At 39.6% G+C, this 26,524-nt stretch overlaps 1 protein-coding gene across 2 annotated transcripts in view; it reads left to right on the forward strand.

Moving 5' to 3' along the window:
- Positions 1 to 13,450: 13,450 nt before the first annotated feature.
- Positions 13,451 to 26,524, forward strand: part of LDAH (lipid droplet associated hydrolase) — a 107,696-nt gene continuing 94,622 nt past the window's right edge. The window contains exons 1-2 of one of the 2 annotated variants that reach the window (XM_057390434.1): positions 13,451 to 13,540; positions 23,885 to 24,043. In XM_057390434.1, coding sequence (XP_057246417.1) covers positions 23,890 to 24,043 — 154 coding nt within the window. In that variant the 5' untranslated portion in view covers positions 13,451 to 13,540; positions 23,885 to 23,889. Of the gene's footprint in view, positions 13,541 to 13,648; positions 13,714 to 23,884; positions 24,044 to 26,524 lie in introns of those variants that run through there. The other variant, XM_057390432.1, reaches the window with a different exon arrangement.

Consider the following 26,524-nt stretch of genomic DNA (forward strand, 5'->3'; position numbering starts at 1 on the left):
TCAAAAGCCCAGGGCATCTCAGGTGGCAGTAGGTCCTTAAATGCAGACAACAGGATCAAGCCATATAGTTTATTCACTAATCTAGGTAATTCATAGATGGCTGTATTGTAGACAACTCAATTTAGATGCATCTGAATCTGAATCTAAATCCCAAATGGAGTTTTGACTTGGCATCTAATATTAAGTATAAATTTCCATAACTGGAAAGAAAGTATTTTCCAAGCCAGCATATTGACCAGAATTCTATTACAGAAAGTTTAAAGGAAGTCAGGGGTAAAATGCCTAATTTTTAGCTGCATACATAAACTAGACACTAAGAAACTTTGCACATTCCAGTGCTGCATATCTATGAACTTCATTATATTAAGTGACCATTAAATGACCTGATATGTGAGCATTTTCAAGGACAGGACTTAAAAAACYTTCTGCATTCTTCTGAATAAAATGATTTTCACAGTAAAGTAAATACATTGGCCACAGTAGATGGTTTTGGTGAAATACGTCAGAATTTATAAGCAAAAATACTGACATGATGATTGCACTGTGCCATTACAATATTGCAATTACATGCAAAACAGGATTTGTGGATTTCAGTCGTTATATTAAATTGTCACATTTATCCTCAGTGTGATTTAACGTGTTTTTAAAAAATTACTAGCACTTTCTTATAGTACATCAAAATATCCCAGAAAAGACATGTTAACATTTCAAAACATAAAATTTATTTTGAAAAATTGCTTTCACATTTTAAGAAAAGATTTCATTTCTCTTATCACATTTCAGAGAAATACATTGCAAAAAGAAGAATACTGGGATTCTTCTTCACATGTCATAGCTGGCTACACTTTTAGTTTTAAAAGCAGAAAAGCTCTAATTAAGAGACAACTGTGCACTTATAAATGACAGATAAAAGCTTGAAGGAAAACTGAAAAGGCAGCCTGCTAGGTTTCTTGGATTTTTCTTAGCAGATTTCTTTGAAGATTTTTCATTCTGGAAGTTCATCACTTAATCTGTTTTTTCATCATACATACTTTAAAGAAAATCACCATGATTTTCAACAGTCTGTTTATTGTGCTACACATCACAATTGGTAATTTAGAAAAATTAACAGTTTCTCTAGAACACATTATCAAAGAACACGTATAACTATTATTTACCAGAAGGATTTTTTCTCCCACAAAATCCACTGATGCACATCCAAGAAACCCCTGGACAGAGCCTGCTGAAGATCTTTTGCACTTAATGTATAAGACTACTCAATTCAAATAATGTGTGCAACGCTGAACCTAAGAGGCATTAATGCCAGAAACAACAACTGCACCATATCAAGCCCAGGAAAAAGTAATGGGACTGGAAAGGGAGATTTTCCAAAAATCAGAGGTTTTATTTCATCTATAATATTGTTGATAAATGGAAACGCTACCATGCAAAATCCCAGCACTTTTTTGGCCGGAAAGGCACTCATGCTAATATAATGAGTCTGGATTACAGAGGTTTGCCAAGCTTAGATCATGTATAGATTAGTAATGATGCTTTTTAATGTCTTAATGACCTCTTAATGAAATACATTTATAATGTTACAATTTGGTGAGGACTCACTAAACATTTTTCATATCAGAACATGATGTTCAAAGCTAAGTTCTTAATAATAATTAACACATGTATTGTGCTTTTACTCTTCAAAGTGCTTTAAGAACATTAGTAATTAGTTAAAAACCTGTGTGCTGGATGTATGTTATCTGTTTAGGCTCGAAGAGGCCCACAACAATCAAACTGGAGCTAGCCAGTAAAGTCCAAGCAGAAAATAGTCATTTCTTCTGTGTTCTAAAGAATTTTAGATCAAGGCAGGAAGGACCTGTCACAAGATAAATTAAATGCAGGTGGCGGCCACTTCATACAAATAGTATCAGACAAATAATATAAACATAGACTATACTTTAAAAAAAAATGTACCCAGAATATTAAAGCTTAATTAATTTTTTTTTTCTAAAAAGCAGAGAAAGAAAAGGCGACCTCTGAAACAGAAAACTCCCCCAAACCATCTGAAACCTGATTTTGCTAATTTATGTTCTCAGCATCCTAAGTGAGAATTCTAGCATAAGCAATGGGAGGTTTGTGGTGCTGATTCAAAACTTGGTCTGTGAGCTACAACAAACTCCATGTAAATCACACCCATTTGCTCCTGTGACTGATACATGGCAGCACARAGATTAACTGATCAAAGAAGGGACTGCAGCTAATTTGCTGGGGCTCATCACCTGCCAGACAAGTACAGGTAGGAAAGGAAATCAGAGGTAGTTGCAACCAAGCAAGACCCATCTTGACTACCCAGAGGACATGGTAGTTTGGGAAGAGAGGCTTCCATTCTCAGGTTCACAGGAAAATGTCCCCCAAATCAGCGAAAACTTTGAGAAATTTCCTTCAGTGTTAGCTGAGAATTKTTTCACACCATTGTATGGCTTTGGATGGAAAATTTAACTACCGTATAACAATGTAAATTCAGAGACTTTGCTTTTTATCTATGAATAATATAGAACTTGGTTTTCACAAATAATTCAAATACATCTCTGAAAACTCATGCAAGAAGCCAACTATACACGAAAATCTCATTCTAGTCAGGCTAGATTTTAAATAGTTTTAATATCTAATGCAACTGATGTGTTTGTCTTCTAAGGAGAGACAACAGCAATTCCTACATTCACAGGGATGTTGTGAAGATAAACATATAAAAGATTCATCAGCAATGGCATTATGTGCTTAAAATAAACCTCCAACTAGACTTAGTCAGTTGAAGTTGGGAAAGATTTGGCTGTCTGCTTGTGATCTCAGTTTCAAGGAGAAAAAAAGTGTTTATATTTAGCTGAATTTGAATTTCAGCAGTCAAAAAAAGTGTTACTTTTTATCCCTTCTAACTTCCTTTGCCATTTTTAGCAATGTAAGATTTAAAATAAAACGATACTCCAAACTTAATTACTTTGAAGCACTATGAAAAAAATTCTAATATTAAACCCAGTATGTTTTAGCAAAACATACATACTTTTTCTATTTTATTTGAGAAAGGAAAAAATTATGGATAGTGGAGAATTTGGTGACTAAACGAATGGCATGAGATATTCAAATAATAAAGAACTGATTGTAACAAAGGAAACACATTTAGTAAAGGGCAGAAGCTGAAAGTCTGATTATTTACACATTGCATTCACTTGGATTTCTTCCAGCCATATGCTGGAATTTCACTTTACCTTATGTTAATTTTTTGGCAAATGGCAGTGTGATGCTTGTGAGGTCTTCAGAAATATGACCTAGAAAAAGCYGATAGCAAATTCTTGAACACACTTGTTCTACTTAAATTATACAGACAGCACAGGAGAAATAGAAAGGAAGGGGAGAAGGTTCAAAAATGCTATGAGATCTCAAGTTGCTGACTTCTGAGTCTGAAGAAAAAGTGACCAATTTCCATTCTTTTTCTTGGAAGGCGTAGYGAGGCCCAGTTTTATGGAGCAAACCTTGCCCTACCATAGCCACCTCCCTCCTCCCCGCTGAAGAGTCAGTCTCCCCAGTAAAGCAATTCCAATAGACCTCTGAAATCTAAGGCAGGAAATTCCTTTCAGCACTGCTTTCAGCAATGAAAAAGACTGTCAAAACACCTTCCCAGAGGATTACAGGGCTCCTGCCCAGGAATTAGAGGAGAAAGTTCGGCACTTACATGAGTACAATGCMCCCAGCTCCAGTTCATGTGTAACAAGAGCAGCTTTAATGCACATTTATGCTGAGGCCAGTTAACACTTTCAAACTCASTGCAAGAATGCCACTTTTGTAACACAGGCTGTTAAGAGCTTCTAGAAATACACCAAATGTATTCTTCTCTAAAGTACAATCTATTGTGTGTGCTTTCCAGCTTGCAAATGGAATTGTTTTCCTAATTAAATACTCAGCCTTTTTTATTTCTTATCTGGGTAATATWYAATTTTATTAAAGACCTCTTTATASTCTTCCSAAAGAGCCCAAMCYACTGCATATGCAATCACATTCCACATGGACAGGTGTCAGTATGCATACATGTTTTTTCAGCCCTCTTTCAGGCACAGTAACTTAAAGAATTTATTGGTAAATTTGGAAATATTGTTAATTTTAGAGGCCTTTTAAACACACGTGGTAAGGTTGCACTGGTTACTGGAATTCACTCCTTGGCTGACTGCCAGGACAAAATTTGGTTGTGCAAACACCCAAAAGTCCCAGACAAGATGTCCTAGGGGATGCTGCTCTGTCCTGAGATGTTCAGACACCAGCTGCCAGAAAAAAAGTGCCTGACAGGTCCTATCTCATCTGTGYCAGACCCCTACATATATCTTAAGTGCACAAGAACATGTCAAATAGCACAAGATTGCTATGTTTGGGTTGTTGAATCTGGTTTCCAATAGCTTTCTAGAGTAGAATGAACAGCAAAACTGGCCACAGCAACAAAACAGCTGAGCTCAATAGCTGCAGTAACAGCCTAATTGCACCTATGTGCCCTTCAAAAACAATTGAATTGAAAGTAGCAACTAATTGAAATATAACCACCCCAAAGGGAACCCCAAGAAACCCAAAAAACCAAAACAATAGGCTTCCTAGATTATGATGGAAAATAGTCACAGAACATTACAGAGTATTTCTGAAATGGAATTGTGTATTACTATTTCAAAATAACTCCTAAGTTTGCACAGGTCTGTTGTTCTCCACTGTTGCTGACTGAAAATATAAATAGGGCAGAATGAGCTTCCTTTCTTCTGCACAGGGGAAAACGATGTCATGTGAAGTCAGCAACACAATGAAAAGGCAGTAGAATTTATCAGAGAATAATGGATGGGCCATTATAGGCACTTTAACAGAAAATGTAAGAAAATCTGATGTGCTGCAAATTGGGAAACTGCCAGAAATCATGGTAAAATATCAGCAACTTCTGGGTTCAAAGGGCTGTAATAAGTGGCACTAAGCTCAGTTGAAGGCCAACTAACAGTGTCCTCACTAACAGTGCACYSAGGAGTYRATAATGAGWTCAGTACAGTCTAACCTCTACATTMRAGRCCTGGARAACAGGRCAGAYCCTCAGCAAAACTGAGGAGTGGTGTGGAGGTGCTGCAATGCAGAAGAACCTYGGTGGGCTGCAGAGATGGGCATAGAGGAACATCACACAGTCCCACAAAGGAAAGTAGGAAGYACTGCACCAGGAAAAGGAATAATCCTGCACACCCRAGCAGGCTGGACACCAGCCAGCKGGAAAGCAGCTCTGGACAGAAGGCCCTGTGGGTCCTGGTGGACAAATTTCACTGTAAGCCAGCAATGAGTCCTTGCAACAAGGAAGGCCAACAGTATCCTGGGACTATGGCAGGAGGAACATTGCTGGGAGGCTGAGAGAAGTGATCCTTGCCTTCCACTCATCTGGAGGGCTCTGTCCAGAGATGGGACCCCAGGGCAAGAGAGACATGGACTTACATGGGCAAGTCTAGCAAAGGGCTGCAAAGATGACTGAGGKATAGAAGCAAGAGAAGATTAGCTGKGAGTGYCCACCCTGGAGAAATTTCAGGGASCTCCTATCAATGTTCAGGGGAGTAAAGACACCTGATGYAGGGGAATGAAGAAGCTGGAGCAGTGACATGACAAGAGGAAGTAGGAACAAACAGAAACACAGGGAATAAAATWAAAAATTAAAATACCCCAAACCAACTTTCTTACAAAAGAAAGTTGGTCTAACACTGGAAGAGGTTGCCCAGGAAACTTATGGAGTCTCCATCCCTGGGGAGATTCAAACTCAAATGGTCACAGAGCTCTGAGCAACCTGCTGCATCTGACCATGCTTTGAGCAGYGGAATTGGTGTAGAAAATCTGCAGAATCCCTTCCTATGCTATCCTTCCTGTGAGTCTGTGAGTCTGTAAGCATAGTTTAAAAGGACAGATAAAAAGGCAGAAAAATAACATTTTGGTTTGTCTGTGCTATACTTAACTTTCAGAGTCAAATTATAACGACAAACCTACGCTTGCCCATGTACTCCATTCACCATTTGTGCAGGACTCAGGAGCAGACGGGTTGACCTCTCTTTCAATTGACATCTAAACATCATGTTAGTTTTGGAACTACATCTCTTTCCAAAAATAAACAAAGGAATAGAAAATTAAAGTCACCTWCTGCACCCTATAAAGTTCTACACCAATATAATGGTGGCAGGAAAGGAAAACATKACTTCAGAAATGTTAAAACTTTCTTTCATGTAACACTGACACAYATTAAATGAAAATTATATCACTAAATTAAAAGTCAGTCACAGATTTTATTTCACCCACCCACAATACAGGTTTAGAGTATAAAGAATATTGCAATATTATCAAAGATACAGAGAAAACATACATGACATTTTAGAGGATTTAAAATAGCTAAACTTATGCAAAAGCTGTTGAAAAAGAGAACAATTTGATACAGTTAAAATGGTTGAAGCAGAAATAATTTCAATTTATTATCTGCATTGGGACTAAAATCAAAACATTAGCATAGCAGGTTTTTGCTGCACATTGACCTCAAGGGCAAAGTAGCTGGTCTCATCAATAACAAGAAGAAAAAGTGTAAATAGGTGCTTGGAAAGTTCACCACTTTCTAGTGGTTTGTATTTCATTGTCTCCCTTTAACTCTGCATATGGGTCTACAATTGCTTAGAGGGAGATCGTATACAAGTAATCACAACAGCTCAGAATAAAATTCAATATTCTGAAAAGGCTAAGCAAAAATTTGATACATGCTGCTTAGGCAAAAGTTAGGGATAGATCTGTCTTTTTGGAAGAGATTAATTGCTGTACCTGAGATGAAGTCTGCACCCTATGAAACACCAGAAAATCTCTGATGAAGATTCTTACCCAAACACTGCTGTGACTCAGGACTAACAGTTCTCATGGTCAGTTTTAGAATGCAACAGGGGAAGGCAGGAGAAAAAAGAAATGGACTATAAATTATTTGACTAGTTCTCAAACGTACTTATAAATGGAATTTATTTTCTTGAAATTCAATGTTTTATTTCATATTACACTTTGCAGCTATTAAATATGAGGCAGTTGCTGTGTGAGTTGTTCCAGTACACACAGCTGCATTAACAGCTAGCTACAAATACATTTTACACTGGTGGGTACTTTCAAGGACCAAATGTCTCTTCAGGAAGTTTTACCAGCAACTTTTTTCATGTACTTACAGAGTTCCAGCAAATTCTGTATGTTACTTTCCACATACATGCACTTTTTCCTGTCTCTGATGCCTTAAAACTGATTTCCACTCATCTGTAGGGCAACAATAACAAAGACATTTCCATCTGTTTCTCGACAGGATTTGCTATCCTGTAACTTCTTGACATGTAAATGGCATTTTCTATTTTGATTGGACATTAATTGTGCTTTTTTTGGATTAAGCATTTTAAACTGAACTATGAAAACAGCCTTAAATATATAGGTCATAGGAATTATTGTGTTATTTACATTACTAAACAAGTCTGCAGCAGATGGCCTCCAGGGCTCTGGCCAGAAGAACCTATCTCCTGTAGATTTATTTGGTGCTTGGAGATACTACCAACTAACTTCTCCAACCTGCTTGAATGCCATTGTGCCTCTCATTTGAAGCCAGCAAAAATATTCCAGGCTTATTTGTTTCGGCACCAATATTCCTCAAGTCCTTCCTGCTACCTGGCTGTATAAAMAGTTCCTACTTGGGCCTTGTTGGAAGCCCTGCCCCTGCAGTTAAATGAAGCAGCACCAGGGACCCTTAACCAGCCAAGGGGTGCAGCCTGGCCACATCCACACTTGTTAACACTTGGCCCAGGTCTTCTTTTGGAGGCTGGGTGGTACCACTGTGGCCATTAGACAAAACTGTTATATTGTGTAGGGTTTTTTTTCATTTATAGCTTCTAGGACAGCTCTGGAAGACCATAAAAGCCAAAGAACATCACTTTCGGTGCAGGTTTTTTCATCCCGACTACTGAGTGTGGCTTCTGGTGCAAGTCTGTGCCTTGGACTGCACCCAGGACTCATCATCAGAGTGTTCACAGGCTCAGAACAGGGTAATGCTTGACCAATCTGAACAAGTGATCCAGCACTGAAGGATACTCACTGGTCCCGTTTTATGCAGCGGTGAAAATGTAACCAGGGAAGTAAGGCCAAATAGTCATGAAAATCTGGCCTTATAAAGCACTACCCCAAGCTTTTATAACATAAATTTTACTTTTTCCCCTATCCCTGAATTAAACAAGTCCTTAAATGTATTTATTGTATTCCACCCTGATCGASCAAAATTTTYRTGCATGTGAGMCACTTTAAGATCACTGTTTTCCAGRATGCTGTTTGTTTAAGCAAACSTATGCATGTCCAGAAACTCTGGGACCATTACTCTATGTTAGTTCATTCACATACTCAAAGTTTTGTGTATGCTGTGCTGCAGCTTTATATACTTTTAAAAGAGAATCACATGAGAGTGATACTATATATATGACACATAAAATATAAAACCTCCAACCAACTTCCAATTCCAAAAGCTTGCATTTGGTTTTTTTAGTCTTATAGGAATATGTATGAAAATATTATTGCTGCCATTTATGATGGGAACATACTCAAAGGCRCAAGGTCTGCATGTACTCAAACAATAGGGCACAATGAGAAAATCAACACTGTGTCAAGTCCATTTATTTTCAAGGAGATGYGGAATAATGACATCTTCCTACTTAATGTTTCTCTTTGCCCACAGACCAGGACAAAGTGCCTCTTCTATAAAGTGAAAGTGTTTTTGTGACTTCACTACAGGAACTTTACTAACTTCAGTTCAAATTAAATACAGGCATTCATTATTTTAATGTCACACATGAGMTGACCTGCTGCTGACGATCAAATTTTATAAACAGTTTAATAAAATGTTGTACTCTGATCARCAGTGCATCAAGCACCTAGGCGGTTCTTTGATACATTAAACACACATTAGACAAACTAAGCCCTGGAATAAAGAAATTACCTGCAGGATTTGATGTGAATCTCAGAAAAAAAAGCAATGTTAGTTACAAATAGGAACATGAAAATTGTACCAGATTAGGCCAAAAGTCCATTCTGTTTTTGACAGCCTCTCAAGTTGTGCCAAGGAAAGGGCAAGCACACTGGGCTACTGCCCTGGTACCATCTCCATCAGAGTGATGGTTCTCAGGGTTTCCTGAGCCTTTAGGCAGTTTCGGATGGATTTTCTTTCCATAAATCTGCCTTATCTATTTGCATATTCTYGTGAAATTTTAGGAATCTGTGATATTTCTAATGAAGTTTAATACTACATCAAAATACTTTTTGTTTTGAAACTGCTGCCTATTAACTTAATTTGTTTTCCAAAGATTTTGCATTAGAAATTACTATTTTATTTCACCAACAATACAGGTTTAGAGTATAAAGAATATTGCAATATTATCAAAGATACAGAGAAAACATACATTCTCACAATGAGGAATCACTGTCCATACAACTTGGTTTCACAAACCACTGCCATCATTTCTCCAAGCCACTTTTCTCATCAGCTTGTCTTCCAAATTCCATTTCATTTTGTGCTAACTATGTGGAGGAATTTCAGATCTGTGAAAAATTTTGTCGTATTTCTATACCTTTTGTAGATTTACTGTACCCCTTCTGAGAGGTAGGAACTGCTAGACCTGAAGACTCCATCTAAGCAGAGAGCTAGCTCATCATCGCACAGAGTGAGAATCATGGCATTCATTTCCCAATGGCTATTAAATATCACTTGATTTTGGAAGCACAAGGTTTCATATTCCACCTAAATACTCAGCTTTATCTCACATATCAACACATCCATAATTTTATGTTCAATAAGAATCAAGAGGTCTTCTGCAACCAGACAATTATTTTTAATCTAAATAACTCAATGTGAACAACAGATTTTACTACTCYACTGTCCACCCCTTTTTCCAGACTRTTAATGYCTATGTTGAACAATACTGACCTTCACACGAATTCCTGCTCAGACCTACCATTGAAAAAGATGGTATTAAATTCCTAATCTCTGTTTTCTACCATATCTTTCCACCAAGTATCCACCCATCTCAAGGTTACAATCTTTAACTCATTGAGCTTGTTAACAAGTGCACACAGTCAATTCACACATTGAGGCAAAGTCTTTCAGTTTTTGTTTCAAGTTTGTGCAAAGTAGGGAGCTCGGTGCTAAGCCACAACAGGCTGGCTCACCAATCAACAAAACTTTACACTATTTRTACATTTTAGCAAACAAAGGCAACAGCATTACACAACGTTTTCATTAATTAGCACTCAACCCTCCTATCTGCTAGTTATAACTCTCATTTCTTATAATTAGCCCATATGCACAGTTCTTTCCTCCWTTTGAGCTGGGGGTCTGTTTTGAGTCAGTGGTCAATGAGTCGGTGGTCATGATCTCCCRCTGCTGGAATTACCTTTCCCCTCAGTTACTGTTCAGTTCTGCTGACTTCACYCCTGGTGGCTGTCATCCAGAYAGCTCATTCATCTTGGGATTGTCTTCCCTTTTCCTTAAAACAACAGATTAGCCAAGCTTGCAACATTCGCAATGCAATTGCTTAATCATAACTGTGTAGTTAGAGCTACTGATTAACTAAAAAAAAATTGCAGTTGGATTCAAATCTTGAGGGGATCAAATCTCGATGGGCTCACATTTTGAGCGGCTCAATAAATCATGACTGTTGAATCTTCTAAAAACTTTTAATGAAAATTCTTGSCCRAGCCAGGAGGGCCAACCATGKYCTGTGGTGCAYCAGGCAYARCATTGCCAGCCARCCAAGGGAGGTRACTATCCTGCTCTGCTCTACACCGGTGCAGCCTTACCTCAAGTCCTGTGTGCAGTGTTGGATACCACAGTACAAAAAGATATAAAGGTGTTAGGTGYTGTTAAAGGTGTAGAAAGTGTCTACAGGAGAGTCACAAATATGGTGAGGGGTCTAAATGGAAAGCCATACAAGAGCAGCTGAGAGTACTTGGCTTGTTCAGCCTGGAGAAGAGTCTGAGGGGAGACCTYGTTATGGTCTTCCATATCCTCATGACGGGTAGCCAAGGGGCAGGCACTAATCCTTTTTTCTCTTGTGACAGGACCCAAGAGAATGGAGGAAGCTACACCAGGGTAGGATTAGGTTTGATGTTAGGAGAAGGTTTTTCACCCAGCCGGTGGGTGGGCACTGGAACAGGCTCCCCAGGGAAGTGGTCACAGCACCAGCCTGACAGAAGGCAAGAAGTGTTTGGACAGTGCTCTCAGGTGCATGGTGTGATTCTTGGGGTGTCCTGTGCAGGGCCAGGGGTTGGGCTTGATGTGTCCCTTCCAACTCAGGATATTCTATTATTCTGTGATTCTTTGTTCATTGATCTGGCTTGCCTTGGCCAGATGAGGTCACTTGGCTCCRCCAAAGACTTCCTCACAGTTCTGAGGCACCATGTCTCTGCACAGAAGATGATGCTGATAGTTCTTGAGCGCATCATATCCATTCCTATTCCACTTCCTCTATTTTTTGTTATACTTCCCCTAATTTGATCAACACACACACCAACGCCTTTTGAGGCTGCTCAGGTTTTGGCTACAGCCAGCACTCCCCAGTCCTCCAATGCCTCCTATTACACAATCCAATGCTTRATGGTTACMYAYGTCCAACTGCTTAWTGYCCAAATCYCTGTGTAACTCCTGTGTAAACACCATCCAGTCTTGCCAATTTATTTCTTTTACATTCTACCATGCTCCACCAACACTTGTACCCAAAAAGCAGCATTTGAGCATGCAAACTTCCCTCAGCTCCTCTCTGATAATCACAGGGTTCAGTTTTATCATTACATCTTCCCTCACATCCTTTCACACCTTACTTTGCAGGCATTCAGACTGTGTGTCAGGATCCCRGTGTGCAGGGAAATGATTTACTGCTACTTTTTCTATCTTCACAGAGTCACAGAATCAATTAGGTTGGAAAAGAAGAAATCATTGAGACCAACCTATGACCTAACAGCAGCATGCCAACTAGGCCATGGCACTGAGTACCATGTCCAATCTTTCCTTAAATGTCTCCAGGGAAGTGACTCCACCACCTCCCTGGGCAGCCCATTCCAATGTCTAATCACCCTTTCTGTGAAGAATTTCTTCCTAATGTCCAATCTAAACTTCCCCTGGCTGAATTTAAGATTATGTTCTCTTGTCCTATTGCTAGTTGCATGGTGTTCTTTTGCAAGTTGACCCTCAAAAAAACCCTACTTCTTTTGCAGGGGGAAGGGATGTGTGTGCTTTAGTGTGATGCTACAGTTCAGGTGCTCTGGTCCAGTTTCCTCATTTAGATGCCACTAAAGGAAACATCCTTGGGAGSGCTGATTGAGGGCAGGCTCAATATGAGCCAGGAACATGCCCATATGGCCAAGAAAACCAATGGTTTCTTGGCCCATATCAAGAACAGTGTAGCCAGCAGGACCAGGCAAGTGATTATCCCCCKGTACTCASCCCTGGTGATGCTGCATCTCAAGTRRKGTGCTCAGTTTTGGGCTCCTCRTTTTAAAAAGGACATTGATGTGCTGRAGCATKTYCAGTGAAGAGCAACAGGGCACATGAAAGCTGCAGAAAATATGAGGAACATCTGTCTTATGAGGAACATCTGAGGTAGCTGAGCTTGTTTAGTCTCCAGAACACTCAGGGGGGACCTCAYTGCTCTCTAAAACCACCTGACAGGAGGTGGTAGTGAGGAGGGGGGGTGGTCTCTTCTACCATGGCTACAATATGAGAACCAGAGGAATTGGCCTTAAACGGACTGGGGAGATTCATGTCAGGTATTAGGAAAAAAAATTCACAGTTAGAGTGGTCAGGCATTGGATTAGGCTGCCCAGGGAGGGCGTGGAGTCACCATCTTTGGAGGTGTTCAAGAAGCWTCTGGATTTGGTGCYGGSTTGATGTGGTTTAGTGGTTTTGGGGTAACAGCRGCAGCATCGGGCTGATGGTTGGACTGGATTTTCCAGCCTCGGTGATCCCACAGATCCCACAGTCCCAAGCCTTCAAACATGTCAAAGGACAAGCCTGCACTTTACCCCTTTCTCTGCCACTTTTATGCACCCCAGCTCATTTTGCTCTTTCAAAACTACCAATTCTTTTCCTCCTTTGCCAGAATTCCCAAAGAAACAGTGAAGTTTGAGAAAGGGTGAATGACAGGCAGATGGAAACCCACAAGACTCGCGTCCCGGGACCATCTCCGCTCCTGCTCCGGCCACTCCCATGCGATGGCAGGCGCGCTATCCCGGGCGGGAGGGCTGGGTAGGAATGGCTGTGCACGAAGGGCTGTCCGGTCCCTCAGGGGGTCGCAGCCGCCGCCCTCACGGCGCGGGCGGGGGGGGCGGCTCGGGCCCGCCCTCAGCGCTCCCCGCGGCCCCGGCGGAAGGAGCGGCCCGGCCGCCCCCGCCCCTCCTCGCCGGCTGCTTCCGCCCGCTGTCGGCAGAGACAGCRCCGGCCGCCGCCGTGCCGGGGAGCCTGCCAACGGGGAAGGTACGTGTCGCAGCGGCCCTGCCCTGCCCGCCCCTGCCTCCCCTGCCCCCGTGCCGGGCCCGAGAGCCGCCCCGGGCCCCGGCCGTTCAACCCCCGCCGCCGTGCGCGGCTGACCCGACCCGGAGCCTCGCCCAGCAGGGAGGTGCCGCCAGCCCGCCTGGGTCGGGTGTCAGGTCTGTATGGAGACCTGTTCCGCCAAATTATGCGGGTGATCTCTAGGCGTGCGGTTGAGGATGGAGTAGCACATCCCATGCAGAAATAAGGGCTTCGTACTTCCTCCCTTGGCTTGTTTTGTCGTGCAGGAGACTTAATGAAACGAGTCCTAAACGATGTCTCCTTTTCCAGAAAATAACTAAAATGATGCTATTTGTGGTGTTTTTTCTGTGTGTTAGCGCTTGTTCCTGTGAAGCATCTCTCGRGGCTGGGTGATGCTTGTTATATTGGTGGCATGTTATAAAACAAGGAATGAAGGAAACGTCTATGACCTGGAGGGCCTAAATAGGAAAAGAGGAAAATAAGATTATAAATTTTTAGAAGTTAGAAGTGAGATGAGATTTTTTTTTTTTAAGTGGAAAGAAGCATCTTTYAGTGGAGGAGCTACTGACTTGGAAAAGCAGGGAATCCTGCAGGCTTACACCCTCCTTTGGGAACCCGCTGTCGGTCAGGTTTGCTCTCACTGGTGATCCCAGGGCATCATCACTGTCAGCATCCACCTTCAAGCCTCTATTTACTACAAGAGAAGTGCCAGACAGGTGCCTGTGCCAAACAGGGTGAGCAGCAGATTCGGGAAGCAAGAAAATGCTGGTATGGAAATGTACGGTGAAAGAAATTAAGRTAATGATGAAAGGATATTTGAGGCATGACAGTTGTTGAGAGCTTTCTTACTGGTTRGTTTCTTGTTGTATTGCAAAAATGAAGAAACAGCTTCTCTCTTGCAACTTGACTGTCATATTAAAGCCTTGAATGGCTTGGATGATGCAGACCCTTATTTTTTTAGGTGTTGTGTAATCCTGGCTTTCTGGGACCTTATGATGCCCAGTTAAGGTCTGAGAGTCCATCTACATTGTCCTGTGTCAGAATCATTATATGAATCTGTATTCTGTATATCTCAGAGACTAGAAGCCTTCAGTTATTAATTGGGATTATTGCAGCTTCCTATTTTCTYGTGGCACTTGCTTATGATGTCAGTGAGGGAAGTGGTCATACATTTATAGGCCTGGGTAAGTGCAGCACTTAATGCAGTTCATCATGGAATTACTACAAGGATTGTATCAAAGCAGCCAAAGTCAGTGATTTTTCATGAATCTTGAAGAGTACCCTAAGTAAGATACCTGTGAAAAAGGCAAGCGTATGTGATTCTACTTCACCTAGTCCCACTTTGTGAGTATCCATGCAGTTTGCAACAAAGTGTGGTCCAGGAATTTTCTGGAACAGTTCTGCTGAGGTGTTTAAGATCCACTGTGGATTTCTCCATCAACTCATCCTTGCCTTTGACCCATGTGTAGCTCTAGTTTTCCAAGCATCCAGCCTCAAGTTGTTCTGTGTGCCAAAARTCCACTAACTCACTAACTTCTGTTGGTTTTTTACATACTTTCTGTTACTTCTATGTAGTATTTCCTACTTTTAAAATTAGAATAGACAYGGATACGATAGATACTGCCTCTTCATCTGCTACATTTGATTCACAAGGACAATTACAATAAATTGTATATGGGTAATAGTAAAATTTCCAATATGACTGCYAAGCCAAAGAACTTACCAGTAAATTTGAAAAGATTTACTCTAAAGCTTCCTAATTGTCCTGTTTACAATGCTGGTTTTGTTTTTTGTTTGTGTGGGGTTTGTTCATTGATAGTGTGGGGTTTTTTAATTGATAATTTTGATTTCTTTTAAATGACACTTTCTTTTTCTATTCTTGTGGTTTATTATAATGAGGGCACCTTGTCTGGAAAAGGGGTGGTCTCCATTTTGGATGATGTCTAGGTTATTTTTACTGAGTATTAGAATCAGAATTTTAAGGTTTCAGCTTTTGGGTATGCTATGCATGCATTTGTGCAGAAAACATGTTTGCAGGGTATGAAGGACAGGTAGTTTTCACATACTTAWATCAGGCTTACTCTTAATAGCAATATGACTGTTTTTTCTGCTTCTGACAAACCACTCTGTACTGAATTCCCAGTGAAATGTTTGACAAAATGGAATTCCAGCTTACATGTTGAATGATGATATTTAGATGTGTAGTATGGCTTGTAAACAGGTTATACTGAGGGAAGTAAATTATTCTGATAAAAGAATATTAATAATAGGCAGAAAAATGTGTAATATGAAATGTCTGACCTTAAAGAACAATTGAGCATGAAACAAATCCAAGTTTTCACACTGATTACAAACTTGACTCCACAGTCACTGGTGAAATGAGTGAGAATTGCTTGTTTACCTTGGTGGGGTTGCACAACCACCTCATGTAGCATTATAGTGCCTTGTTACCATATATTAGGTAATCCTGATGTGCCAGAACAACATCTAAACAGAGATGCTAYAATTTCAAGTTTGGCAGGGTTTCTTTCATCATTATCCTTGTTTCTTTCCTCAGTATATGGAGGTCTGTCCGTAGTCCTCTTTCTGCCAGTAACCATGCTGTTCACTTGCTTCTTTCCTTTTTCCATCTCATCTCCCGCATCCATTTAGATTCTGGTCCCTTTGTCCTTTGTTTAGACCAATTCTTTGCTTAAATCTTTTTAAGAAAAAAATGAAAACACTTGTGATACAAACTTTTTGCAGAAGTCTGACTCCTCAGATCTTACCTCTGAAAGAAATTGTAGCACCAACTGGGAATYAGTATCAGATGATAACTGGATTCCTGTTTGAACCTGTGATGAGCACTGGCTTTGTCYCTGTATGATTTGTTCATAGTCGTGGATTATCTGGGTTTAGCTGGGTTAGGTTCATGGGAGGAGCTGGGCCCTTGTGCAAAATGTTGCAATGGAGTAACTTCAAGTGTTACTGGTGTGGTGAGGAACAAGCTGCAGTTTCCCAGCCTGGTGAATTGTCTTTGGATCCTCTTGTGACTGGAGCTGTAGGTCTGTTCGTCAGAGCACTGGCATGTGCAAGCCTTCCTGCAGCACTGGTTCTGGGAGAAACCTTGTTTCYTGCACCAGTTTGTCCAGCTTGGGCGTTCAACTCCCTGTTCTGTCCTCCTGATCAACAGAAGCAATGCTTCTTACTGGGAAGGACTTGGACTCCAGGCCTCATATCAGTAGAATAGACAATTACATTGCTGTAGTGACTCTGAAAGGGATCTAATGCTGCCTGGTTGTATTCATGTCTCCTGTTCATTGATTCTCCTGTTTGATTTCCTTTGTCCTTTTTGGAGAGCTCCATACAGTCTGCTTCTGTTTGTTTTCATGTCTCTGCTTGCAGTGCCTTCCTAACCTGTTCAAGTGGGTAGATGAGTATCAGAATGTACAGCTGCTGCAGGAAACATAAGGAGGAGGTGGTAAGCAGCAAACACAGGTTGGGGGAGAATGCAGCTGTGACTAGTAAGTTGGTCTACTGTGAGTAGATAGGATTTTGACTTACTCTTGTATGTCCTTGTTAGAAAGYAAGAAAACCAGCAGCAGCTGGAGAGCTAAGCTGAAGGTGGTATAGGCAGTTGATGTGAAAACACATGCAAGTTGAAATAATAAAATGAGAAGAAAAAATGGTTTGAATTTGGAGAGTATTTTAGGTTAAAGGAGAATAACTAACATGGAAATATGAAAGAAACAAAGACATAAGTGATAGTTCCATAGGGAGATTTACGTGGAACAGCATAGGAAAGGATAGGGGAAGCCAAATCAAGGGCAGTGTAATGCTAATTGTACTTGTGGACTTTTTTTTTTAATTTGATATCTACTTCTTGCTAGTATTCATTATGCTCTTTGAACTTTGCATTGCTTGACAAGACGAAAGTATAGTGCTCTCCGTGAAGTAGTGAATCTTGTTCTGATAGGAGGTAGAAAAGGAGTTATTGAACATAAGATGAAATAGAATTACTTTTTTCTGCTTTTGCCTGTTACTACTGCTGCTGAAAGATGGACATTTCTTCAAACGCTTAACTTCTGGGAGCTGTAGTTTAAGTGAATATATAGGTTGCCATTACTTTAAATTGTTGCATGTTTGTGTTTCATTGAGTGCTGTGGAGATTACCTTTATTACTTAAATACAGCTGTCCAACTGAAATGTGGGACCATAGTTCTTTTGATGTAGGAGAAAAAATAAGAGTTTAGAACCTATGGTTGAAGAGACAAAATAGATTTTTGGCTTGTTCAGCTTAGCTCTCCAGCTCTTTTGAAAATCTTTTGAAAAGTTCTGATTTTCCCTAGGGATAGTAGGAACTGAAGGGTAAAGRAGCATCATCTTTGTTTAGTGAGCAAGTGAGTCTTTTTCAAGCCCTTAGACCATCAGCAAACTTATTTGCATGTGTATCTTTCCTCTCTCTCAATACTATTTTCAGTTTCTTCTTGTTCATGTGTCCTTGGTAACTTGTTCCCTCACTCTTTTTTTTTTTTTCAGTATATTTTGATAATTCTGTCCTTTGAAGCAATACCCTGTGAAAGGCCATGTTTTCTCCTCCATAATTCACACAACTGTTGACTTTTGAACATGCTCTGGTTTGTGTGATGGTTTGTGCTGAAATTTAGAGACCGTGGATGTTTCTTCTCTCTGCATCCAAACATAAATGTGGTGGGTTCTTGTTCATGAAGTATAACATTCCCACCTCTAACTTCTGCCAAGTTTTAACCCAGTCTGTAATCGTGGTGTTACATTTCAGTTTTGCCCAGTGCCTTCCAAAATACTGCTGTTCACCATAATTCAAATAAACAAAGTTTATTTGCATACTGTGCAAACTTTACTGTATTTGTGACAATTTTCTCATGYTATCCATTCCAAATTGGTTTATCTCCCTTTGACTTTCTAATGCAACAGGCAGCTGGGAGAGTTTATTTACAAGATTCTRTTGACATACGTCTGCTGTGTCTTTGAAATTTGTTGGTCAGAAGAGAGCTGGCCAGAGAGTTTTTTCCCCCTGGAAAAAATGTAGACACTGTACTTCAGCAACAACTTTTTGTGTTCTTTCACATCRATACTATATTTGACTGAGGTTTTGATAACATTGCAGTTTAATCTCAGAATATAAAGTATATTTATGTTATTCATGCCTACCACCTTCTGTTTATTTCTCTGTGAGATTTCAGTTTTAAAAACCCCAAGTTTTTTCTCTGGGTCCAGTACTTTAATGCAGTATTTGGAGGGAAAGCTATCTTTGAAAGTTACTTTTATTTCATCAGKAATTCTCAATACTATGTGCAAATTAATAACTTTTTCTGCCTTTGAGATGAAAAGGTTTCCCAAAATCCCACTTTCTGTTCTGGAAAATGCTTCATATTACACCAAATTAATCCATCTTTGCTTTAATGCAAATGAAACCATCATTATGTCTTTGAGTGGATTTCTTTCCTTAAACAACAACTTTCTTGCTCATTTCATTTTAGGTCATGGACATTCTTAGCTTTATCATTAGGTGTGCATAGTGGCTGGGAAATTGGGAATTTGCATAGCTGCCACTTTCTTGTAATCTGTGGGATTCCCAACCTTAATTATGCTTATGAAGTTACTTTAAGAAAAAACAAACCAGACAACAAACTTGGACTTTTTTGGGGTCATTTTCATGTTGGTAGCTCTCAACAGTTCATGAACAGTCTGTGATGATTTAGCTGTTTTGAAAAAAGTGGAAGTTACTGTCTCAGTGCGTTTAAAAATTGTGGCAGGACTTGGTATGTAGGACCTCTTCCACTGTATCCTGAAATGTGTTTGATAAAACTTACTCCACTTTTAGCATGTCCTATCTTTATTCTTTTGGATACATTTGTAGTGGCTGGTATTGTGTGTAGCCTCAGGGACCCCAGTTCACACCGGGGTAACTTCTCAGGGTCTCCTTAAATTTGCTCTGACTCTAGTGCTGTGTTTCTTAACCGAGTGTTAAATAGTGACAGCAAATGGAGGAGCTTTGATCTGGCTGGTAATAAAAGTCATGGACTCTGTTCTTGGAGCACTGGGCTGGCATAACTGGGKTTTTGTGACCTTTGTTAAACTGAGGTCTGTGATTGCCAAAGGAAAAAGAGACCAGGTATCAAACTTAAAGTGTTGTTGCCAGAATTGCAGTGAGACATCGGATCCACTTGCTGGCTGTTGAATGTTGCACACTGACAATTTATGCTTTCGGAGGGGTGACTGCTTTCATAAAGGTTGYCATTGTGCCTGATCCCCATGGAAATCTTTCATTTTCTATTTCACCCTCTTGAGAGTAGTGGGGAAGTCAAGGSCAAGACTGCGGTAGTAGTTCCATTATAATAATTAACAAGAGCTCCATTATTTTTTTTTTTAGTCATTAGTACATGCTGAACTTCTCAAAGCTGTAACTCGCAGTGATATATAAAGATTGGTTAAAAGTTATGGTGGGTCTTCCTAATATTTCTCCAGGGTTTTGGTCATCCTCTTTTTGAATAAATTTGTGCTGGATGAATGTATCATTGTGGGTCCTGAAAATGTTTTCTGATTTCTTGGTTCCCTAACTCCAAAACTTTTTCAAATTATTCATTTCAGGGCAAAACACCTTTTTGGAGCAACATTGGTGAGGGATCAATCTCTTCCTGGTTTGAGTCCTCAAATGGACCTTTCCAAGCTAGCAATTTTTTGATTTGTGAGTCCTACCCTGCTTTGCCAAAAAGCTGTCTCAATAATTAGTTTTATAATGTTTGGCAGTGATGGGACCCCTTGTCCAGTACAGAATAGATGCCCAGAAGTTATTTTCACTGCTTCCCGTCCACAGTATGAATTTTCTTGGTCATTGCTACAAAGTTATTAGTTATAATAAAATCCAAATTTTGTGATGGTGCAAAGGTCTTGCAAACAGGTCCAGATGTTAAAACTGGGTTTCTTCCTCCTTAGGTCTTTGCTGTATGTTGTATGCCATTACTAATTCAGTCCACTGTATGTTGTTTCTGAAYAAGGTTTAGAATTGAGTGATTCCGGTTTTCATTCTGCACTTCAGCTTCTTATCATGACAACCCTAAGCATGAGTAAGCTGTACCCCATTTCCATATGTTTCACTGATATTTTTATGCAATCATCAGTGAAATTCTCCCAGCTGTTTTACTCCTTGAGGCTGGGCATGGGTGGAATGACACAGGAACAGAACAGATTGAAGGTATCACATTGCWAGGTCATCAACTGATCACTAAAAACAAGGCCTCCTAAAACCTTCACTGGTTTWAGAAGAAAGCAGCCTTATTTTGTATAACTACATTGCTTTGTGTGATGTCTCCATAGTGTTAATTTTTCAGCTTTGTTTGTTTTTACAAATACTGCCTAACAGTTTTTATTTACTAATTCAGAGCTAGTGTGAAAGGGACTTGTATATGACTTTGACAGAGAACTGTACTGGAAAGCACAATGAAGAAATGTTTCATTTTTATGTGCTACTGGCTGCTGCTGCTTCTTTCTCTTACACAGAATTGGTCAAGATTTGTGACTGATGTCACAACAGCTTGCAAAGGCTTTTATTGTTTTCCCTGAGAAAATCTGGGATCCACTGTTTGTAGTTTGTCTARATAAATCTTTGATGAGATCTGGGCATGCTGTGTCATGTCATACCTCATCTTTCACATCATGAGGTCCCCCCTTCCGTTGTTCCTCTTTGCAGTTTTTTTACCAGGTCGGTCAGTCTGTCCCTTTCTAGTTCTTAGCTATGAGCATGTAAATTGCAGTCTGCAAATCAAAGAGCATATGTCAGGTCTGGATGATTCTCCTCTGGGAATAATGTTGCAGAAATTGTCAGAGCCTTAGCMTAGAAGGCAGCTGAAAGAATCTTGCTGTTTTTCCAGTTATTCTTTTGCATTGTGGTRTTGAATTCAATCACATAAAATCACCTATTAGGGCAGGGTTTCTTTTTTTTGTTGAAGCTGTTACAACTAATCCATAGAATACATCTGCTTCAGTTTCCTATKTTTTGGGGGCCTGGTCTTGTTTAGATTCCTTTTCTCTGACCTGTATATTTTAGTTACTGTCATGTACTGTATTCATGAAACTGCATTTACTGAWGTACTAGAAAAATTACTTGAGATCCTTGGTACCTCATGCTTTATCATTTTCCGATGTTTTAGGGCCATAAGAATTTTTAACTGTTGATTTCTGAAAAGCTCTGGAGAAAACTTAGTCCATTGTTCTTTTGAGATCAAAATTACTGTTTTGTCCAGTTGAGTCTTAACAAACCTCCAATAGAGGTTCTGCTGCCTTCCAAGCGATCTTCCATTGCCTTCTTAGCAACTAATTTTTCTGGAATTTCTTAAACTGTCAAGACGCAGCTTGTGGMTGTTGCCTCTTGTTTTAATATCTTCCATTGCAATGAAAAGTTTGGCTATGCTGCTTTTGCAGGTCTTGTTCAAATGGCTCTAGGTTGCTATTTGATTACAGCACTGGAAACTGMAAAAGCACAGTTCATAAAGCTTTTYCTTTATGGCTCTAGCCTAGTTATTTACTTGAGTCTAGCAAGATTCCCTGTGTTCTTGACCTGGTGGGGTGAACACAGCTGRGCTCAGTGTTGCAGGTATGTTTCAGATGAAAATGCTCAGTTGTATCAGCTCCAGTATTGACCCAAGATCACTTGGCATCTGGCAGACAGTMGTTGATTATTTTTTAAGCTTGTTCAGTTACTTTTTAAACTATGCAAGTCAGTTTATTCAGCCTTATGCATTTCCTTGGCCTAGAAAGGAGAATGCAAGGGGAGACAGTGCCAAAATTCTTAATAAGGCACTGTGCATTACATTTACATGTTTTCTTTCTTGTAGCCAGATATTTTATCAGTGAAGGCAATTGCATTRCTTGAGAATAATTTACTGTCATCAGATTGGTCCCTTAATCTGGATTAACATTTTTTTCTTTATGTGATTAGAGGAACATATATAATACATGCTCCTGTGATTTTTCCTGTGGCCTCAGTTGAGCCAGATCAGCACACAGTGCCTTGGGTGCTCCTTCTTGCCTTTTCTGAGGGAAAATGGCTATGATTTTAAATACCTTTTCTACCTTAGCCATCAAGACCTCCCCTGATTTACAGTGTTTTTTGATAAACAGCATCCTYGCYATYGGCACTCTATGGTGTATCGAGTYCAGTCTCATGAATTTGCATACATCYGACTTYGCAGGTTATCCCAAAGCTGTAGTCCAGCTCCTTTCTCAAAAYGGTCAAAGCAGGTCAGGTTGCTRAAAGCATTGTACAGCTGGAGATTGTCCTGCCCTTCTGGGCAACTACTGGCACTATTTAATAGTCCTAAATTCCCCCAGTTGTGGGGCAAACCTTTGTTATTGGAATTTCCTTCACTGCAACTTTTGACTGTTTTTCCGTGTCCTCTGGACATACATCCCATGCTTCTGCATCCGTATCATCTTGTTAGTTCAATACAAAACATTATCTATCTTTTCTGCCTTGGCTGTTCTTTACCTTGAGCCTTTCAAAACTTCAAATGAAAACTGGGGAAAGTAAGGAAATGTTGTTTCTTCAAGTGTACTTTTTTAAGGGGTCATTAYTTAATATTTCAGTCAGATCCTTTTAAGTTGTGCAGCGCTGAGAATTGTTCAGTGACTATTAGTGAGGATAGTGCCCCCCACCTAACAATGCTGCAGACGTTGTAGATCTTTTAGGGTTTCGTTTACATGCCTGAAATTTCACAAACTGTCTAGGAAACACAATTTGTATCCTTGTACTTAAAAATTAATGGTCCTTTTTCACTAAGCAAAAATAGTTGAAAGGCCTAATGTTATTTTTAACTAGATGCTTTTGATGGTTGAAGATCATGGTGTTATACTACCTTATCCAGTTTTATTATGAGGCACACAGAACTTGCAAAGACACTCATACACTAGTTCTGTTTGTTTGGTATTTTTTCATTTGTTTGCCTTCAAATAGGTTTCAGGTGAATCTTTTCAGTGGACAGCACGACATTTAAAATTACTTGCCTTCAAGGTCGAATATTGCTTATTGTCCAGTTTATCACTGTGTATTTCTGTGTGACAGAAACTGAAAGATGCTTTCTCTTATGTAGTGGTAGCATGTATCAACTTCTGCAGCTTCTTCAGACGTCAAATACTCAACTGGGGCGCAGCTTACTGGATATGACAGCTGTTTGGGGGTGGGTGGTTTGGCTGGGTTTTTTTTTTGCAGTTATTCTGTGGGAAGGTATAATAGCAAAGAGACAGCTCTGTAATAATTGACCTGTTGTAACAGTATCTTATTCTGCTTAACAGCAAACATGAGGTCGGGGTCAGAAGAGCCAGTCCCCTTACATGAAGAATTTATCTACTGTTGTGGAGCTGCTACCCATGTGTTAAAGTGTGGGCCCTGGAAAGACCTCTCAAAAGATGAAAGTAAAAATCTGCCCAGGCTCTTGTTCATGATTATTCCTGGTAAGGGTCTTTTTTTTTGTTTAAGTCTAGAAATTTGTTGATGAAAAAGGGTATATCTAGTTTCATTTTCAAAAATCTTACTATGTAAGTGGTAGATTTTGGCTCATGCACATGGCCAAAAAATCAATAATATTGCAATGGTGATGTATCTTTATTACATTTGATTATTACTTCTACCTTTATTTCTAACAGTGCCAGAAGGCAATACTGAGAAATTAGGATGGCTTACTCATTTTCTTGGTGGTGGTGGTTTGCTGAGAGCATTGTGGTTTTTTTTTTTGTTTTCATTGCTTTTCTTCCATTTATCTTTTGCACCTTGAGGTGTTACACCAATGTCATCTGTGTGACAACTGAGAGTTGAAAGTTACAGTATTTGAGGGAAAATTCTAGATCCAGTTGTTTCTTTTATTTGGGTTTTTTTGATAGTAAAAATTCTTCAACTCAGACTTTTGCACATGAATTTTTATGCTGACCCTCTTGAACTCAATGACTATTACACAGTTCTTCATTATATTTAAATATGGCTGTCTTAAAATGAGAGCCTTCTATGAGTGCATCTTGTTCCTCTTTTGTGGGGAATAACTTTTTAAACCAGATACTGCATGGTGTATTTCTTTAGTATCTCTCTGGATGTACAAGTCTGATGTCATGCTTTTCAATTGTTGCTTTCTCCTAGTTAAGGCATTTGTGGAAGGTTTATTGTACAGCTAAACAAAGAGTTTCTTTTTCCCACTAGTTCTGGAGCTTTCACCACTCTGATACCTTCTGTTCAGGTTGATAGTAGAGGCTGCAACAAGGATAAATCTGTAAAGCTAAATTATATCAGTAGAAAGGTATGAAGGGGAGGAATACAAAAGTGAATCATTAACATCCAATGCATGGTACTTCTACAAGGCATGTAAGTTATTCTGTTGAATATGTACCAAGTCACACACCTTGCATGGTCTCTATATTAATCATAGAAACTTCTAATGCAAGAAATTGTAATGGCAGGGCTATTTTGAGCTTATTTCCTGCAGAACAGTTCTTAGWAACATCTTAACTAGATAGGTATTCAGAAATAGACATCACTGAAATATTCAGTGTGCTTCTGTCATGATTTTAGACTTTTGGAAGCAGCTGATTTATGGTTTTGCTCTTATTTCAGAATTATATTGGTAACAAACTGGAATTTCTTCACTGAGAAAACAATTTRAAACCACGGCAACCACTATAATGCCATCTTCACTTTAGGTGCCCGAATTCAGTAGTGAAAGTTACCCAAGCTTCTTCCTGTGACTGGCAGGGAGCTGAGTGGGACCTGGCATAACAAAGTGYAATTTGCTTCTGATAAAACAAATGGTGGATTTTTTTGCTACTGTTACATGCCTCATTTTTAGTCTTTAAGAGAAGACTTATCTGTCAATGTAAAAAACACAGCTTTAGGAGAGATCTGGACATTTGGGTCATCTGGCAATGTGTTTGTGTACCTAAACAGTCAGGATTAGATAGCATTCCCCTTGTGCTTTTGTAACTTCYCGAGTATGAAATTTGGAGCCCTTCTGGAGTCCAGCAATTTTCACACTTGAAAGGCATGTATCCCTGGCTGGCATTCTTCATGGAATGAGGGAAAGAGGGGCAAAAGGACAACTTGGTACACAAATCACGTAAAGCAATATCCGGACACGGGCAGCTCTGGCTGAAAAAAGAGAATATGCACAGCCAAGTGTCGAGTGATCTGTATTGAAGGYGGTTAGTCCTGCATGTGTTAACCCTGTTCTGTGTATTAAACTGCTCTGGTACATACTTTTCCAGTCCTAATGAAATTCAGGCATATGATTTTGTTGATATGTAGTCAAACCAAAATGGGTTGTGGGTGGGTATTGAGAATTAAAACAAAATTCTCAGTTTCTGATGGAATCAAATTGCAGGAGATTTGAGAATAAATCCTATATATTCATTTTCATTTTGTGTTTTAATCATGTTACTTCAGAATGGGGAGGCATCCTCTCTGGTCTGACTTAGCTTTTTCCCTCTCCCCAGTTTTTTTTACACAATAACTCCAAAGCATTCTTCTACTCTGAAATCAATGGCAAAATTCCCATTGACTTGAAACAAGGCAGGATTCTGCCTCCTGAGGACTGATAGCTCATTTTGCTTGAAGTGGTTGGAATACAGAACATGCAGCAGAGTTTAATCTCGTTAAACTTCAGCAAACAAATGGTGTTTTATTAGTGGCGATTTGTGTGAACTTACAATTTTAATAAAGCGTTAGTCTATTAGTTGAAATGTTTGATACACACTTTTTTGTTTCATAACATTTTTTCTTATGTACAAAACCTCTGAATAAGAGTAATAATAATATRTTTACTAAAGTAATTACTATGTAGAAGGTCCAGTTTTTCCTCAGTCCAGAATATGAGTGTATAGTTGTTTGACTTTCTTGTGAATTATTTTCTATTAAAATTGATGAGATTTAYTCAGGAGAATAACATTAAATGT

The sequence above is a fragment of the Malurus melanocephalus genome, unplaced genomic scaffold, assembly GCF_030028575.1.
Source record: "Malurus melanocephalus ecotype Western Australia unplaced genomic scaffold, MMel_1.1 scaffold_26, whole genome shotgun sequence".
NCBI classification, from domain to species: domain Eukaryota; kingdom Metazoa; phylum Chordata; class Aves; order Passeriformes; family Maluridae; genus Malurus; species Malurus melanocephalus.